General features: G+C 25.8%; 2 protein-coding genes across 3 annotated transcripts in view; one reads left to right on the top strand and one right to left on the bottom strand.

The window, feature by feature from the left end:
- The window catches only part of LOC135929318 (ribosome production factor 1-like), a 19,640-nt gene extending 14,649 nt beyond the window's left edge, over positions 1–4,991 (top strand). Inside the window, exons 8-9 of the mRNA XM_065465852.1 lie at positions 4,384–4,510; positions 4,767–4,991. Of these exons, the coding sequence (XP_065321924.1) occupies positions 4,384–4,510; positions 4,767–4,808 (169 nt within the window). The 3' untranslated portion in view covers positions 4,809–4,991. The remainder of the gene's footprint in view (positions 1–4,383; positions 4,511–4,766) is intronic.
- On the bottom strand, positions 4,894–19,523 carry LOC135929317 (uncharacterized). 2 transcript variants are annotated; one of them, XM_065465850.1, is made up of 18 exons: positions 19,307–19,523; positions 19,210–19,265; positions 19,070–19,168; positions 17,550–19,029; positions 17,201–17,427; positions 16,739–16,888; positions 15,839–15,883; positions 15,360–15,479; positions 14,502–14,556; positions 14,113–14,189; positions 13,924–14,026; positions 13,197–13,355; positions 9,736–9,905; positions 9,394–9,569; positions 8,195–8,391; positions 7,915–8,085; positions 6,476–6,906; positions 4,894–5,097 (listed from the first exon to the last, which is right to left on the bottom strand). In XM_065465850.1, exons 1-18 carry the CDS (start codon positions 19,452–19,454, stop codon positions 5,035–5,037), a joined length of 3,927 nt encoding a protein of 1,308 aa, XP_065321922.1. In that variant the 5' UTR covers positions 19,455–19,523; the 3' UTR covers positions 4,894–5,034. The 2 variants fall into 2 exon arrangements, with proteins under 2 accessions (XP_065321922.1, XP_065321923.1); XM_065465851.1 differs by having other exon boundaries at positions 14,119–14,189.

Below are 19,523 nucleotides of genomic sequence, written 5' to 3'. Positions count from 1 at the left end.
ATATTATTTATCAATATGATACAATCAACATCTTTATCTTAAGATTTTGAATTTTATAAACATAGGGTAAAAATAGATTTCAATCTATATTTTATAACCCATTTGTATCAAAAAAACTTTAAAAATAACAATAAGACAATTGTTTAGGGTACATCTTCACTAAACTTTTATTTAAACATGTTATCAATACTTATTTTAATCCATTTTCGTCAAAAAAGATCAATAAACTTTAGGAATAACAATTATGACAATTGTCACTTTTCTATGGTACATATTCATGAAATTTTAATTTAACATATATTTTTACTTATTTGCGTCAAAAACCTTTAAAAATAATGATTATGATAATTGTCATTTATCTGGGGTGCATCCTTATTGAAGTTTTATTTAAACTTGATAGAAATACTTTTTAGCCCATTTACGTCAAAAAACTTTAAAAATACATATTTTGGCCCATTAGCGTCAAAAAAATCTAATATGTTTAAAAATACCGAATATGATAATTATCATTCTTCCAAACATCTTCATTCATCTTTACAATATAAATTATATTTTTACCCTTTTGTGTCAAAAAAATCTTAAAAAATAAATATGACAATTGTCACATTTAAATATTATCATAAAAGAGATCATATAAAATAACATAAAAAAATATTTAGAAAAAACCACCTCTTTTAATATACTTAAAAAATAGATAATTTTACAAAAATGTTAAATAAAAATTATAAGAGATTTCACCTAATAAGATTGTTTATTTAAAATAAAATTCACAAAAGAATTCCTCGAAAAAGATTTATTTAGAAGATTTAAAATACTTATCAAATCAAAATATGCAAAAATCTTTTTGTTCAAAAAATATTTTTTACTTAAAATTTTGAGCATGAAAATCACCATGTAACAAAAATAATATTTACAATAGGCGCATATCATTTTTTTTTATTAAAAAACATTAGTGTTGTAAATGAACGCGTTCGTGAACGAAGTTCGTTTTTTTGAAAAAAAATGATGAACGGCGTTCCTTTTATTTTTGACGAACTTAGAACGTGAACGCGTTCCTTTTTTATGACGAACGCGTTCAATATTTGAAAAATTTAATATTTCCGAATTATTTAAAAAAATGTATTATTTATATTTTTTAATTATTTCTTTTTCAATTTTTTTAACACATAGTTTATTAATTTGAATATTATTGTATATATTTTAATTTAATAGATTAGCATAAGCATGGATATTATTATTTAATCCTCATCATCTGATTCTGAAAATCCAAAATCAGATTAACTGCCAAGTGTTCCTATCTATCAGATAAATATTTTGAAAACAATTGTTATTAAAATTCAATAAGAAAAATTTTTATAAATAAAAATATCTTTTTATTCGCTATATTATATTATATTATCAAAATAAAACTATATTATTTTTTAATATTAAAAAATATAAGTTTTTATAAATTAAATTTAAAAAAAATTTATCATAAAATTTTGAACGGTTTTATGAACGTGAACGTGTTCCTTTTTTTGAACATGAACTTAAACGTGAACGCGTTCGATTCTTGTTAATGAACGTTGAACGCGTTCGATTTTTTTGGAAATGTTTACAGCACTAAAAAAGATCATATAAATAAAATAAATTATTTTACTAAAAATAAATAATTAATGCTAGGCATATCTTACGGAATGCTGACGGACGATTAGCCGATGCATAATTTTCGACTAATTTAGCAATAGCCTTATAGCTAAGCTTAATTAGGCTTAGGCGTAGTTTTTAACCGATTACCCAACACTAATCATTACTTAATAGATAAAAAAATTCTTGATTTATTTTGTATTTCATTGTTTCAATTTTTGGCATGATTGTTAATTGTATTAAAGGGATATCAATGTAGTGGAAAATTATTTAATATTCTATAAAAAAAATATATTAGCTTGTTAGAATCAGGGTTATGAACTAGTTATCTGCATCTACCCTAATTTGACAAAATGTAATATCATATTTAAAAATTTAAGCCTAAAATTTTTTTTTTTAATAGGCCCGGCCCAAAACCCGTTTGGAACGAGCTGTGAAATTTTAGAATAATGCAATACAATTTAAAAAATGATATCTTTTTTTTTAATTTTATAAGAGAATTATGATATTTTCCAAAATTTAGATATTAAAATGAAAAGATCGATTTTTTATGCCTAACTTTGACAGTGCTTTCTAACTTTTTGTGTACTCGACATTGTTATTTGAATTTAATCGTTTAAAATAAATATATATATTATAAGCATCGAAGGCTCTAAAAAGAGCTTAATTTAATAATGAATATGTACCAAAAAAACAAGCATAATTGTGTTTAAAAATTTCTAGTTAAAGTTTTTGTTTAAGAATAGAATACCTTAAAAATCCCAATAATTCTAATGAAAGTTTCAGTAATACCTGCAACAAAATATCCAAAAAAATAAATGGAGGCAACATATGCGGTGTACAAAAATTAATCTCTTCACAAACAAAACTCGCCCCATCTAACGACGTGACACTTGATAACTTAATCCTTTCATCCACATGCCTCTTATACTAGCTTACCAAACCCACCGCTCAATATCCTTCCTTTCATAATTACAAATCAAGATATTCGCGAAACAATAAGCGAATTTAATAAATTTTCAGCAGCAGGCCAGGATGGCTATAGACCATCTTACTTCTAAACATTTCTAAAATCTCATAATTCCAACAATTTTTTTAACTCACTTACCACCTTCCTTAATAATATAACTACTAAAGATATTCCCACATTAGCTCATCAAATTATATTTGGGGCTAACTTGATTGCTTTTGAAAAACCTAATGGAGGCATCCGCCCAATCGTAATAGGTTCATTTTTCAGACGCCTGATAACTAAAATTAATGCCAAAAAAATAAAATCCGATCCCTGCTTGCCAAATACCAATTAGGATGCGGAAATAAAGGAGGCGTATATATAGCCTCTAACAACCTATGAATCTACCTTCAACATCCACCGATAAGCTCCGTTTTATGCAAAATCGATTTTTAAAATGCTTTCAATACAATATCACGTTCCTCGCACTTGAATCTTTTTACGACAATTTCCCTCATTACTCGCGCTTCGTAGACATCTGCTATAACAATAGCACTCCCTTTATTTCTAATGGTAGCGTTATATATTCCGAAGAGGGAGTACAAGAGGGCGACCCCCTCGGCCCTATTCTTTTCTGCTTAGCTATAAGACAATATGATGAAAGATCTTAAATATGATTTTGATCTAGACCTTAACCTATGGTGCCTAGATGATGGCACCCTTTGTGGTAATTCACATCAAATTAGCAAAGCCCTTAACCACCTCAAAAGAGAATGCTCTAAAATTGGTTTAGAATTAAACAAAACTAAAACTGAAATATGCTTCCTCAACCTTGATATTCCCTTAGATTTATTTAAAGGTTACACTATTATCGAAAAAGAAGAGATCCAGCTCTTGGGCTCCCCATTACTTAATAATAATAATATATCCTAAAAAATTATCGATGAAACCTTTTCTGAGATGCAAAACTTGGAAAAGTTCATCAACCACATTCCATCGCACCAGCTTTTTTACTTATTAAAAAAGTGTTTATATCTTCCTAAAGTCTCACATCTCTTCCATTCATCCTCCTCATTCACCTACTCAAAATTTTTCATTCAACACAATATTCGCCTAAAGACCTTTATATAAAGGATTCTCAACCTTTCATTATCAGACTTTAATTGGCACCTAGCCCAATTACCCTTTGTTTTTTAGGTACATATTCATTATTAAATTAAGCTCTTTTTAGAGCCTTAATATATATATTTACTTAGTAATTTTACATTTTTTTATATACATGTTTTAATATTTTAGTGTTTTATCATTTTTTTAAATAAATAAAAAGTATCTTATAAAAAAAATCGTTTAAAAAAACTTTCCTAAACGTGGAATGGAATACACTCCATATGATAAAATTTATACTGAAGCTGTTGATTGTTTTTTTATATGACCTTTATTTTAAATATTTTTTTAATAATAAAAAAAAACTTATAAATTTATTTTGACACCTATTATTTTAGGAAATATAAGCTAAAATTGACATAGTTTTGGTAAAATATAGGCTATCTATTAACTGTCTTAAAATTAAAATAAAAAACCTGCCAGGTTTTTTTTAAAATATAGACAATATTTTGAACTCGCAATTTTTAATCAGAAGTGGAGTTAGAATCCGTAACTTTAAAAAAAAAATTATTATCTAAAATTTTATGTAATTATATTTTATTTTCAAATTATGGCGGTTAATTAAGCAAACTTATCTGTCATCTATTTATATTTAAAAATATAACCAACAAGGATAACAATTTTACAAATATTTTTTAAAGATATCAATTTAAAAATGGCGAAAAAGTTGCTTTGCAGGAGTTAGGCCCGAGATTTACTTTGCGACTCCAATTTCTACAACGCGGTTTATTTGATCCTAATCACGGCGATTACGAATGGTCGCTCAAAGTATTTTTTTTCAAACTACATATCTAGATTGTCAAATTTGTCATTATATATTGCAGATTTTTGGAGAAACATATTTTTAAAAAATAACTAATCCTTAAAATATATCTTTATAATCAATACATTTTTTTACTTTTAATGATCTAATATTAGTATTAATTCATTCATAAATTAATTTTTTTATGCGCCATTCTGATAAAAGTCGGTCAATTTAAAAATTTTATAGTCTATTTGTATAATACTTTTTTTATAATCATAGCGTCATCAAATGGAAAAGAGTCGGAGAAAGTTCTATTTGTAAAGATTTATGGACCCATTTTTTTTGATTATGTTAATGGAATCCTACTTGAAGCTTCATTAAAATCAATTCGAAATTTTTTTATTATATAGTAAAATTTATATTACATTTAAAAGAATTATAAATAAAAACGAATAATATAACATGCATACACGATGTAGATTTATTTTTATATACATTACTAAAAAAAATAAATATCAATATTCTATATAATTAGGGTTTAAATAAATTAGTCACTGATTTCATCTTCAGAGTCTTCGTCAGGATAATCGACCAAGCTAGGTAATGAAGTCTATATTTTTTTAAAAAAAGGTGGATTCATTAAGAAAAATTAGCTTGACTCTTTTTAAAAAATAAAATTAATAATAAAAGCATGATATTTTACCTATTTATAAATAAGCAAAAACAAAATCATAGGACTTATTACCCCATAATCTTAATTTACATTATTCCATCGGAAAATTTAAACAACGATATCCCATAATCGCGTTTTTTTGGTTGATTTGTAATGAAGTGGATGAAGAATATTTTTACCATTTTAAAAGTATAAAATTTTATTTATATATTAAAAACCATATGAAAAACGATTAGTTTTAATTCTAACAAACCTTTATAAATCAAAGTAAAATAAATATATTGTCATATGGCGAAAATTTTTAATCAAAAAAGAATAAAATCTTATGAAAAACAGTTATAAACCTTTATAATATTGAAGCAAAATTAAGATATAGTTATAGCGAGAAATTTTGGTATTGGTAAAAAAAATAAATATTTATTGGAAAATTGATATGAGATTAAAAATTTACGAATATATCGATTTTTTAATTTCTTTCTTTACATTTCATGATAATCATATGTTTGAAATAAATAAAATTTTCGTATTGTTTACACAAATAAGTAATTATTATTTCATTTGAATAATTTTTAAGATTTTAAAGGAGTTATTTGCTAATGGAATAATATGACTTATTAAGATCATTCTCCTGTGATTACAAAAAGTGTATATGAAATGATTCAACGATATAAAAAATTTATACAAAAAGATTAAATGTGTTTCATCGTATGTCTTTTATTTTCTGATAAAAAATAGTCCAGATTTTAAAATTTTTTAGGCCCAACACAGATTTAAATAAATTTTTTATTTTCAAGATTAGCCCGGAAGGGTCGAATATAGAGCCAGCAGTCATGGCCCTAGCCACGGGGAGCATATCCCCCCTTCGATAAATTTGGTTCCCAAACCTGGCCCCTCAAATTTTTTATGGCCTTCAAATATTAAAAAATATTGGTTATTAAATTTTAATTCGCCATTAATAAGTATAAATGATAAAACAAAATTCTTAAAATTTTTTAGCCAAATTAATTGGATAAACAAGCAAATACTTATTAATACATTCTAGTTAATGTGAACATCAATTACAACAAAATATAGTAAAAATAATACTCTAAAATCAAAATAAAAACTAAGTTACAATATAAAAAGTAATCATACAATATTCAAAAATAAGAGAATACAAAGGCAAATGAGCTCAAAAATTAAATTGGTAAAACATGTAGTTTGATAACGAACTATTTGCATAATAGCTAATGTATCTTAAATTTAATATAAATTTTTTAAAACATATTTTGGTATCTAAATAATTAAATCCAATCTCCGTAATAAAAAAAATTACCTTATTGGTAATATCGTCGATATTTGTGACGATAGGCGAGGTAACGATTTTAGACAAAACAGTCTTATTTACAACGAATGGTGGCCTATTAGTTAATTTAGAGTTGGTCCCCACGATGCTCGATTTTTTGATAGGCAAATTAGATTCTGAGATGATGGAATCGATTTCAATACAACTATTACTATTTTTGGACGATGTATTATTGAGGGAAAATGAGACGATCGGTAAACTGGAAGGGGTAGAAACGAATATTGGATTATTAGATGTGGTTGTTTCAACAATAGAGGAAAATGAATTTTTGAACAACGATTGGCCCGCAAGATTTTGAGTAGTTTGGATTTCGGATTTAGCTGTTATTTTAAGATGGAGGGTGACGCGGGATGAAAATGTTTGTGGAGGTTTTGAAATTTTTGTTAAGCTCAGCAGGGAATCTGTAAAAATTAAAAATTGTTTTTTGCAATATATTTAATGAAACTAAATTTATAAGTAATGTAAAGATATTTTAGGATTTATCTCCTAATCAATAGAAATTCAACCCTGTTTTCACTATTTATAAAATTCTGTAGCTTTAGGTATATGCAATGTCATTAAAAGTAAAAATATATTAAGTCTACCATTGAAAGGCATTTTGATAAAATGTATTTCAATGGGGCGTGCTACAGCCAATAAAATCATTTTAGCTTCATCAGCATTTATTTATAGATACATTTTAATAAAATTTTATTTTACATTTTTTTTATACTATATTTTAATTAATTCTATTTTTATATAAGTTTAATTTTACACAATGGATGATGAAAATATGGTGTTTTAATAATAATCTTTTATATATATAAATTTTCAAACTTGGTTTTAAATGCCAGAAAGAAAAAAAAAGAATTGACATAGATTAGTTCAATTTATAAATTTGAAGGTTTCATAATCGCCGAAAAAAATTATTATTATATACAATGATTTAAATTTTACAGGGCGACAGTTCTACTTCTATGATGAAAACTATGAGAATATCAAGCTAATAATATTATATTTCATCTATAAATAAAACATCAAACGTAATAAATAATTTCCATTTTACAATTTGGGTTTTAACAATTTATTAATTTTGTCTGCACATTTAAAAAAATATCTTGAAAATAGCTAGATATTTTTTTAGACCATATATGAAGTCTTATAGCAACTCTATATGTACACGTTTAATAAATTAATCGTCAGTTTAAATTAATTATGAAATTGAGTGATGTCGAGTTAGAAGGTTCGAATCGAATGATTAATATTACAAAATAAATATTTTACTTGAAAGGAAATATGTGTTAAATTACATGAAGAATATTATTTTTTAAGTGTTTTCAAAAGTAAAATAATGGATTATTTAATTTTATAAAAAAATTAACAATAAGTTATGTAAATAGAAACCTGGTTTTACAAGAAAATAGCTATACCTTTTTTTAGGGTTTCTAATTCATTCTTCTTTTCTATATCTCCTAATTCATTCGCATCACTTATATCATTCTCTTCTTCCTCGTTGTCATCACCGTCAAACCAGCTTTCTTCTCTTTTCCTTTCAACCTCTTCATCCTCTACATCTTCATCTATTATCTCATCAGGCCCTTCTAGAATTAAGTATCGTAAAAATAATTTTAATTTTTTTTATTTGATTAATAAACTTTAAAAAATGTTATATAAAATATAAAGACCGATAATTTTTTTTATTAAAAACACCTTCGATATCTTCATCAGTGGTATCGTCCTCCTCGTCCGTGGCTTCATCTACGCCATCTTGAGGTGCTATCCGAGAAGAGGAGGTGGAGGAAGTTACCGAGGTGGATGGAGATATATGCCGATGACGTATAATTTTGGAATTAGGAGAGGCTGTCACGGGTTGAGACATATTGTGGCGTGGGATAGTGGATGAGGCGCTTTTTTTAAATTATAAGTATATGTTTTTTAATAGTCAAATTGTTTTGAAATTATCTTATGCAATAAATTACAAAATTGGGCATTTATGATTAGAGTCTAAAAAAAATCAATAATCATTTTTTTTAAATAAAATGAAACATATTTTATAATATATGCTATTAAAGAAAATAACTCCAGAGAAAAAGTTATTAATTAAGTATACATTCATTATTATAAACATCTGCCTGTAAAAAATAATTTGAAGAAACTATTGCTGAAGCAAATATGACAAAAAAGTATATAAAAAATAATTGATAATAAAAAAAAAACAAAAAGCAAACTGATTCAAATTGTGATTTTTATTCAAAAATGATCGAATTTGATTTAATTGTACCCCAATCCTATTCACGATTATATATAATAATTTTCTTAAATTGCATATAGATTATTTCAAATGTAATTCTAAAAATAAAAGTAGATGTTTTATATTTGTATATTAAAAACTCAAAGAGTGGATACACCCACCTTTGTACATTCATTCAGATTAAGTGATATTTTGTAAACAATCAAAAAAATTGGCAATTGATGGTTTAATTAAATAGATCACAAATTAGATTCCTTCAACTTATTCATATCGTATTAATTACTATATCGAATTCAGCTCTTATATTTATCACAAAGAGCAAAATATTAAAAATGGTAGGATCCTTTTTTTAATAAAAGACATAGTTTTTCAAAGTCACTGTCTTTGAAAAAAATGATGTAACAAAAAATATATATTTAAGTAAAAATCGAATTTAAATAAATATTATGATTATATTCGTTAATAAATAAAAATCAAATATTTATTTTCAGGAACGAAAGCCAGAACAGAAAACTCAAAATGTTTTTTCCTAAGTTCTTAGTTTTATTAGACCTCACCATAATTTAAATATTATTCATTTATTAATTATTTTTTCAATTGGGAAGAATTATGTCCCAGTTTTTAATATCACTTTTAAATAAAAAATGGCGGCGTTTACTTATAACTCAATGCATTTCCGGGAAGTCCATTTCGACAAAAATTATTGGAAGATGCATCGGTGTGTTGATCGCAACGAGTTTTTAATTTTTTAAAAACATCACTATATGTTATTTTTGCGAAATATTTGTCGTAGTAATTTTCAACCACGTGAATAAGAAGGGTTTTAAGATCCTCCTATAATATAATACAAGTATTTTGTTTTATTATAATAAATCATATAAGAATATAACAAGTAATTGACATTATTGTCAAACAAAAACAATTCTTAAATGACCTATAAAATAATTCCTCAATATTTAAATTTCCAAAGTAGCATTTGATTTTTCTCAAAAAATTAAACCATGTAAATGTATTCGAATAATTCAAGTGTAGCAGAATTGAGTAAATTATATCTGGTTCCGTTCTTCTCAAATGCGTCGACTATGGGTTTAAACAAGTAGCCCCTAGCTATGTACCTGTTGTAAAAATCGTCCTTTAGATTGATTATATTTCGCATCAACCTTAAAGCGCCTTTTTAATAAATAAAAGAATATAGTGGTATATAAAATGATATGGAGTAAAAAACATCATTTGGGTTAGTATTAGTATTGGGTGAAAAAATAATATGACATCAAGACAATTCTTCGCAGAAGTAATTTAGCCCATTTTACCCTAAAATTTTTTTTAAAAAATAACAGGAATAAAAATTTTGTAATTAAAAAAGTAATTTTTATTTTCATTACCTATTCCATAAGATTCATGTAAATATTTTAATACCAAATAATTATCTAGTTGTAAGTTTTTGATTCCACCAAAGTATATTCTTGATTTTATTGGGGTAGATTAATTTTAAAAAAAAATATAGAAAATGGGACATTATCAAAATGATAAATACTATACATGCATCTTATTTTTATTTTTGTTAAGAAGAATTTGTTATTTAACAAGATTGCCCAGTGAAATCAAGAACGCTAAAGCAGATATATGGGTTAGTTTAGTTCATATTAAAAAAAATAAATTATTTTCAGTGGGGCGATTATATTTTTGTAAAACATCATATGAAATTTTATGAAGTAGGTAAAAAAAATATTTTTTATTACAAAGTTTATATTTTAAAGAGTTCTTTAAAATAAAGTGCCGAAATTCCGCGCTGAATTTATAATCGAGATACAGGTGATACCCTAACTTCGCGACTAAGCCAATGGATAGTTGTAAAAACCGTGAGGTGTATACATTTTTCTATATATATGCAAATTTTGCTTGTCGTGAGCTGATACAGCACGAAGTTTAATAAATCAATTAATAAATAAGGTTTCTCTATTCAAAATGAAATTAGCTTATAATACTAATTCTTAATTTATGAAATTTATCTTTATCAATATGATAAAGTTGCCGTTAGTTATATCTATTATCTAGATTTCAAAGAATATACCAAGGATGTGAACCCGGACCCTAAACCCCCGTATTTTGTTTGTACCCGAACCTGGACCCTTTTTAAAAGTGGAGGGTCCAAGGGTGCGATGTGCATAAAAAAAATTTAAAAAATAATATAAAATTTTAAAAAACAATATAAAATTTTAAAAAACAGTATAAATTTTTTTTAAAAAACAATATAAAATTTTTTTAAAACACAATATAAATTTTTTTCCGCGGAATCATTTATTTTATCTTCGCGTTTTTCTTTCAGTTTTCTTCCTGGACTTCCATTTTATTTAGAGATTGATATCATAAATTATTTTCTAGTGTAGGTAATAATAATTTATTATGTAAATTTATTAATAGATTTCCCCACAAATATATATTGGATCTAATGTGCAGCCAATACTCTACAATTGGCTATTAATGACTGCCTAAAAAGTAACCACTTTAAAACTACACTTATTTAAAAACTCCCACAATTGCAAGAATATTAAAATCAATGAAAAGGTCACTTTGATCCTCAATTTGTATGATGCTAGAACGATTATTAAGTTTGAAAGATTTCTGTAATGATTTTATTATAGGAGCATGTGAAGTTATTTTGTCGGAAGATGATTGGTCCCAAATAAAGGACCTTATTAGTGTATTAGTTCCTTTAAAAATAACAACATTAAGATTACGATCAAAACAATTGTTTATCTGATTTTTATGGCATATGGATTAGATGTCGATTAGATTTAGAAAAATTAACTTAGTCTTTTTTCATAAGAAATATTAGATAGAAAGATTAACTTAGTCCTTTTTCATATGAAATATTAGAAAACATGAAAATTCGAGCAACAATATTTGCAAAATAGTGTTGTATATGCTTCTGTATATTTAGACACTCGATATCAAGTTTTCTTGAGTATTGAGCAAAAACAAATGGCTAAAGCCCATCTTAAGGAATTATGGCATACGCAAAACTCCATTATTTACAACATAGGCTACGACAATAATACCTACTGGTTGTAGTGATAATAATTATAATGAGAGCAACATTGATGATCTATAAATTTTACTTTTAGATAGAGAAAAAAAAATCAAATTATCATCAGATAGAAAGGAGGATCAAAAAATGCCTATTGCATCTTTAATAGAAAAGTTCTCAGAAGTTAAGAGAATAAATAAGGATACAAATATTTTAAAATTCTGGAAAAAAAATTCTTCAATATATCCAGAATTATATATCTTGTCTAGAATCGTCATGGCTGTACCGGCGACACAAGTACAATAAGATAACTAACTATTTTAGGTAAGCGTAGAAGGTGGATTTTCATCTTTGAAATATATATTGTTAATTTACGTGGAAATCTCAAGGATGATATTTTAGAAGATATTATGATTGTGCGATTGAATAAAACATTTAAAATATAAATTATATCAGTTTTAAATTTTTTATTTGTAAATTATGAATGTGTATATATATATTGAAGTATAATAATAAATGAATGGAAAAAAGTCTTATTTTGAGTCATTTATTTATGTTCCCTGAACCCGGGCCCTTTTTAAATTTTATTACTGTACCCGAACCCGGAGCCTTTTTTGTCGAAGGGTTCACATCCCTGGAATATACACTATCTTGATCTTGAATTGAGAATGATAAATTATAATTATTTTATATTAAAGATAAAAATTCGAGTGACTCTTATATTCCAATTTTCTAGAGCTAAAAAAAAGAGAAGATAACAAAATCGAAAATTTTTAATAAAAATCAAAAAATATTCTTTTAAAAATTTGTAATTTAATCAAGAAATATTTTAATGCATAAAAATAAGATTTAAAATTGATCAAAAATCCTGTTTGAACATTCTCAAATATTCAGAGAACAAAAATATTTGAAGATTTCTATTTTGAAGATAATTTTATACTCTATGTTAGCGCGAATTCACAATAACTAATTTAGTTATATTCATCATAACGATAATTTCTCAACTTATGAAATGTTCAAATGGATTTTTGTAATTGGATCAAATCAGGTATATTTTAAATTAAACGAGCATCTGAAGTAGGGAGTAGGATTAAAGAAATATGAATTAGGGTTAATTTAGATTTATCAAAAATGAGTTTTAATAAAATTAAATCATTTTTTATTAATAACTTGATAAATTGTCTAGTTATGTGATTATAAATAGACGAATAGAAATTTAAATTAATTAGCTGCTGTAATAATTTCCTTGAATTTGGACCGAAATCATAATAACCAAAATGTGTTTATGGATCAAAATTTTTGAAATTACAAAGAGTTCTAGTTAAGTTTAATGGGATATAGACATTTTTTCCGTAATTTTTACTTCATTTGATCAATCAAAACATTCAATAGGTATGTGTCAAAAAAATTGTTTTTTTTTAAATTTTTTTTACATAGGATTAAGAAGTGATGTTTCGATTTCGTGAGTACTAAGGCCCTCCTCAGCAAATCTTTGTTTATGAAATAATTTTTGGAATGAAAGGTATGATGCGACACGTAAAACGAGAGAATTTCGATTATGATACTAAGTAAATGAGCCGTGCGGTAGTCGTCTGTGAAAAAATAAATAATTAATTTGTTTATTTTTTTAAAAAAATATTTGAATTTACAAATTAAATTGCTTATTATGCTTTCAATAATATTAGATTCCTTAAAACAAATTGAACTTAGTAATAATCTTTTAAATCCATTTCATAATCTGGCAGGAGTTTTTATTTTAAATTGATATATTCTTAAAAATGCATCTTATATTATATGATTATAGAGGCAACTTTGAATTTATCAATGAAAATTATTCTATATTAAAATCAATCAGTGATATAGCATATCGTTGCTTGCTTTTTATAACTTTAACTCTATCTTTAGTTGATGTTAATATGAAAATATTATTTTTGGGGGTTGAAGATAATAAAACATACGCCCAAGGACGCAATCCCGTCCAATATTAGCGTCCGCAGGACGCATACTCACCAAGTATGACGTTTGAGGCCCCTTCCAACCCAAATATTATTAATCAGTATTTGGAGTGGTTTCCATCACTATGTTTTTTAACTTCAGAAAGATTAATGTAAGAAGGATTTAATAATCAAGCTGAATTTAAGTTTAATAAATAAATAAAACCTTTGTTAGGCGCCATATCAGTAGTATTGGCGAGTAGAGGGGCTATCAAGATGTGCATATTGTGCTTGTAGAAAAAACTTAAAAATTCGTTCTTTTCGCTTTTCTATAATTTATAAATTTATTATTCGGAAAGAAAGGTAAAATAAGTTTCATCAAAAAAAATTGTTTTTGAAATATTTTTTATTTTACATTTACAGTTGTAGTCATGTTATCTGGATCCGCTATAGTCTTAAGTATCAGCGATATTTGCATAGCATTCCCAAGTTCTAAAATAAATTGAATTAGAAAACTTGCATTTGTTAGATAAGTTGTTACTTTATATACCCCCCCCCCTCCGATTAGATTTTAAAAAAAAAAAATTTCTCTTAAATACAATACATGATAAGAACTTAGAAAATGGAGTAAGATCTATTGAGCATTTATGAAAACTTCTGATTAGTGGTGTATTGGCAAATGAGTCATATTTAAAATATTTTATAGTACACGCCTATAATAAATTTTTAAAAAAGAGATAGCGCCGCCATTTATTTGTATATTGGTAAGAATAATAAAAAAATCAGGTAGTTCATTAAATAAACCTGGATCGGGGTCACAAATCATTTGATCAATCAAAACATTCAATAGGTATGTGTCCTAAAAAAATTGTTTTTTTTTAAATTTAAATATAGGTATACAATAGACGATGATTATTTATACAAATTTATGTCATACATTTTATAAATGGTCACTGAAAAACATCCGATTTCTAATTACACTTGATTCAGTTTTTAATTTACTTTTTCTCACTTTTATTTTTAAAATTGTATTGAAATTTTTAAAATTAATGGCAGATCAGACTCGGAAGTGAATCCATACCATTTTTATTTTCATAATGACTAATTATGAATTAATATCAAATAAAAATTTATAATATAGCATTATATCTCGCTAAATATCATTTCAACTCTGTTAAGGTATCATATTAAACTTTTTCTTACACATATAACTTTCGAGGGGGGAGGGAAGGGGGGTGTAGGCGGTTGTTTAATTAAAGGTCGGCTTGGCTTAAATTGACCCAAATTTACTATTGAAGTTTTTGGCCTATCCATCTGATATGGTCCGTAAAATATAAATTTTACAAATGGTTTGGCCAGAACTGTAATATTTTTTTATGGAGGAAAATGACATATTTTCTTAATATCAGTTTTTAAAATATTTTTTAATTTATGGCCAGTCCCGTAAAAATATTTTGTATCATTTGTTTACCTAGCCCAAAATCCTTTTGGGCTTTCGGGCAGGGCTGTGCCAACCTCTAAGCCTAATAATCAGTATATTTATATTTAGTGATCATGGGGAGTCTAACCTCATTAGTCTAGCAGGGTCTAGAAGGCTCAGGTTTAAGATGATAATTATGAAAAAATAAATTATAGTTATATAAAAGAAAAGTAATTGTAAACTTCGTCTTGATTGGTGTAGCACTCCTTCAGAACAAATTCCCGTATATTAGAGGGATTGAATTCGACCAAAAACCATAAGATATCTATCATGGCATTACGAGTTATTTCATCATCACAAGGCTATGTTTTTTAATAAAAATATGGATAAAATAGAGATAAATATATCGTTATTATTATGGATAAAATAGAGAGATATGTATCATTATTATGTTAAAAATTTTCAGAGTGCATTTATACATATAAAAACATGGATGTAGGGTTAGTTTTTGTGATAATATGACTACAAGGGTTTGATTAATTGATAAAGGCTTTAACATTTATTCTGCTTTTAGAATTTTAAATTTCAGATCTTATGAACAACCAAATGGGCGGAGTATGGTTTATTTTTAATATGAACTTCTTTTTTATTTGCTCATTTGATAAAAAAAATTTATTTTTTATGTAAAACAATTCAAATATATTATATAAGGCAATATTACCAGGATAGACTCCAAAACGGATAAAATTCCTTTGTTCATTAAAGCCTGAATTTAAAATAAGAAAAAAAAATATTATAATAATATATAAATTAACATAATTTTCTAACATGTATAAAATGAGCAAAACCACAATCACAAACTCGAGGAATCTACTATAAAAAAATTATTCGTCCCCTATCACCTATATAAATTCCCGTGATGCGAGTGCAGCAAGGCTTTACATTATGCTTATGATTATAAGATTAAACTATAAAAATGGTTAATATTTGAATTCATTCATTTACATAAAAAAAATACAAAATGTAGTTACAAGGTGTATATATTTTTTTAATAATAGTTTCAAATGGATAGAAATATATATAAATAGGAACTAGTTAAGAAACGATTCTTTTGATATAACCAGCCCACACTTCCATTTTAAGGATTAGATGCTCGTTAGTTATCACACAATATATCTTTTATGAATATTTTTGCTAATGGCTAATTCGATTCATATACAGATGGGTGCTAAAAATAATTTTCTTTTCTTTCTTATGCTTAAGTTTAGCTACATATATTTTTAGAAATTTCTGAAACTGAGATGATATATATTATGATAAAGCCAGGTTTTTCCATTTTAGCCAGCTTGCCTCAACTGTACTAATGAGATATAAATAAGAGATAAAAAAATTAGAGCAGAAATTCCAAGATTTCTCCATTATATATTTTTTTTTCATAAATCAAGTATTCTAGCTTAGGGCTCTGCAAGCAAATTTTTTTATTAATTTTTTATACACAAGCTTGGCCCAAAATTTTTCTCCACTTTTAGGCCCAAACCCAGGAGTCTGATTGTAAAGCTCTATTCTAGCTTATCATTATTTTAATCAAACATTATATTTATATTATTTTATTTGCATATACTTTAAAAAAGCTTTCCTTGCTCTGAGACTGTAGTGTTTGGGAAAACAGGCAAAACTCTTTAACAAACAAAATCAAATTACGTTTTTGGTCTATATTTATGATATCGGATGATAATTGATTGAAAACTTCTACCAAGAGTTTATCATCTTCCTGAATTGAAAAATAATTTTTTTAGTTATATCAAAGTAATATAGATGGTGTGCTTATGGTAAAAAAAATGGCATTAAAATTTTGCAAATAATATATCCAAAAAAGAGTACATATAGCCGTCCTTAATTATTCAAAAAATAGTTGTTTTTGTTTGGTTTTATTTTTATTTTCCTTTTTTATTGAAATATAAAGTAAATTTTACTTACCATAGATTTATTTTTAAAAAATTTATAACTCCAAAAAAAATGCATTTGTTTTAAAAAAATTAAATTGAAAATTTTTGCTTTTTTTTTGTTTCCTAATCTTATATACTTGAATGTAATTGACAATTTCCAATTTGTTGAAGAAAATGAAGGAAGTAAGGGAAGATAATACATTTTCTTCAAATATAGAAGGCTGGGGAAAGATTACATCTTGAATATATTGGACTCTGTAAGTTTGGTGTATTTTTCTAAGCAATTCCTTATTAGTTATGTGGATGGCTTCTTTAAATTTAGCATCCTTGAGTATGTACTCTCGGTGATTTTGCTTTTGATAATCTTTTGTATTTATTTATGTAATGAAATTAAATGTAAAAAAAATCATCAAACATTAAAAAAAATACAAAGCAATTTAATAATATTTTGTGTGAGAAAAGAATTATTATAAAATAAGTAATAACTTGAAAGAATAATCGATACAGGCTGTGCTTCTTTTGTATCCTCATGTAAACTAGATAAAGATGCATCTAATTTTAGAATATTTTTGGTCAATAATTGTGTATTTTGTGTATCAGTGGTAGATAAAGATAATTTATCACAGTCCATAGACTCTAAATTGGCAACACCCATTTCCATAAAATTTTTAGTGTCTTTTAATTCAGTAAACACAGATTTTTCAACCATATCCTCAATACCTATTGTGTTGATTAAAATGTCAGGGTTTTTGGTGTCTGAAATGCTTGTGGCTACTGGCACCTGTGTGTCTTTGACTAGTTTCATGTAATCATTTTGAGATATATCAGTATTTTCTTTGTTTGACTCAGATTCAATAGTAGAAGAAACTATTACATCATCTTTATTAGCTTCAATAAATTTATTCATATCATTTTTAGTATTTGAATATGTTTCACATTGGGTGATTACCAAATTATTAATGTCCTGCTTTTTTAAGCTTGATTTAAGCATGTTGTCAGCCAAAGAATATTCAACCTTTTCCTGTTCTAAAGATACAATTGGGTCATATTCCAGGCACCCAATAACATCAACTATTGCATCATCAGCTAACAATAATTCAAGTATTGCATTCCTATTAAGTAAGAATAAGTTTTTCAATATGTGGTAAATATGATGCAAGCCTTCTATGTGGTCTAAATCTTCGCATATTCTAAATAATTCAAGTATTTTTCCAACATAATTTTGGTTTTCTATAGCTAAAGCTAATCTTTCACGCTTATTAGCTTGCATCATACCAACTATGCTACCATGACCCACGTGCTCTGAAATTATATTAGAAATTTCTGACAAATGATTTATGTCACATACTGGTAAGATTAATGCATTGTTAAGACCCATATGACTATCACTAATAAAATAATCCTTATCATGATTGAGTAAGATTTGTGAAGAATTCGATTTTTCAAAAAAACTAAAACTATTTTGAATATATGAATTTGAAGCTAAATTATCATTTAAAGTAGAAAATTTATCATCATTATTATCAAAATCTTCTTCATAATTAAAATTAAAGGAATGAGTATCATTTTTAGCCTTCTTCTGGTTAGTTTCACCTTTTGATTTTCTTGGTGTATCTTTTCTCTTACCAGTAAAATCATTTAATGAATTATAAAGATAATCATTATCTCCACCTATGTTAACCATATATTCAGAACTTTTTTCATTAACCTCATCGTCAACATTATCATTTGTTAATGCCTTAATAGATTTATTTTCTTGATAATTATATTCAATATTTTGCATATTTTCATAAGATGTTATTGATTCATTAAAATCTAAATTAATATGATTATGAGATGAATGTGGATTATTAATTAATGAATCATCTGGAATATTTTCTTGATATGTATATTCATTCATTTCTGTGTCATTATAATCTTCTTCAATTTCTTCATCGATACATATGTTAGGATCTTTACCTTGGAACTAATTTTATATAGATATAAGAAATATTTTAAAAAAATACTTCACAAATTTTATTCCATATATCATCTCGCCCTTGCCTTTCCTGAAAACTTAAGGCTATATCATTTCCATTTTTATTTGTCCATAATATTAATGTATCCTAAAATATTTATTATAAATTATAATTAACTAAATAAATACTTGTTGTTTTTGATAAACAATATCTGATGCAATTAAATGTTTTAATAATAAACTGTCTAAAAAAATATGTCAGAAAAAATAAATAATGTATCAATACCATCAATCTCAGAGTGTACTAATAAAGTGATTGTTTTATCTTCTTGTGCTTGTGAGTAGAAGGATGTAATATGTCCTGTACCTTTATCATTCCAAGCACGTTTATCATTTAGTAAATATAGCTTAACCCTATATAAGATATCGCCCATATTAATCGTAAATTTTATAAAACATTGCCCATTTATTTATAGTAAAATAAAACTCACGAAATAGTAAAA

This window comes from Gordionus sp. m RMFG-2023, chromosome 5 (genome assembly GCF_954871325.1).
Source record: "Gordionus sp. m RMFG-2023 chromosome 5, tfGorSpeb1-WG-v2, whole genome shotgun sequence".
Lineage (NCBI taxonomy): Eukaryota > Metazoa > Nematomorpha > Gordioida > Chordodea > Parachordodidae > Gordionus > Gordionus sp. m RMFG-2023.
This window is presented reverse-complemented; position numbering and strand designations above follow the sequence as displayed.

Coding starts and splice junctions, on each gene's coding strand:
- LOC135929317 (XM_065465850.1), bottom strand. CDS start 19,454: ATGGGCGATATCTTATATAGGGTTAAGCTATATTTACTAAATGATAAA. Junction 15,480..15,838: donor CCGTTTTGGAGTCTATCCTG/GTAATATTGCCT, acceptor TAAAAAACATAG/CCTTGTGATGATGAAATAAC. Junction 6,907..7,914: donor ATTAGAAACCCTAAAAAAAG/GTATAGCTATTT, acceptor TAATTTTTACAG/ATTCCCTGCTGAGCTTAACA.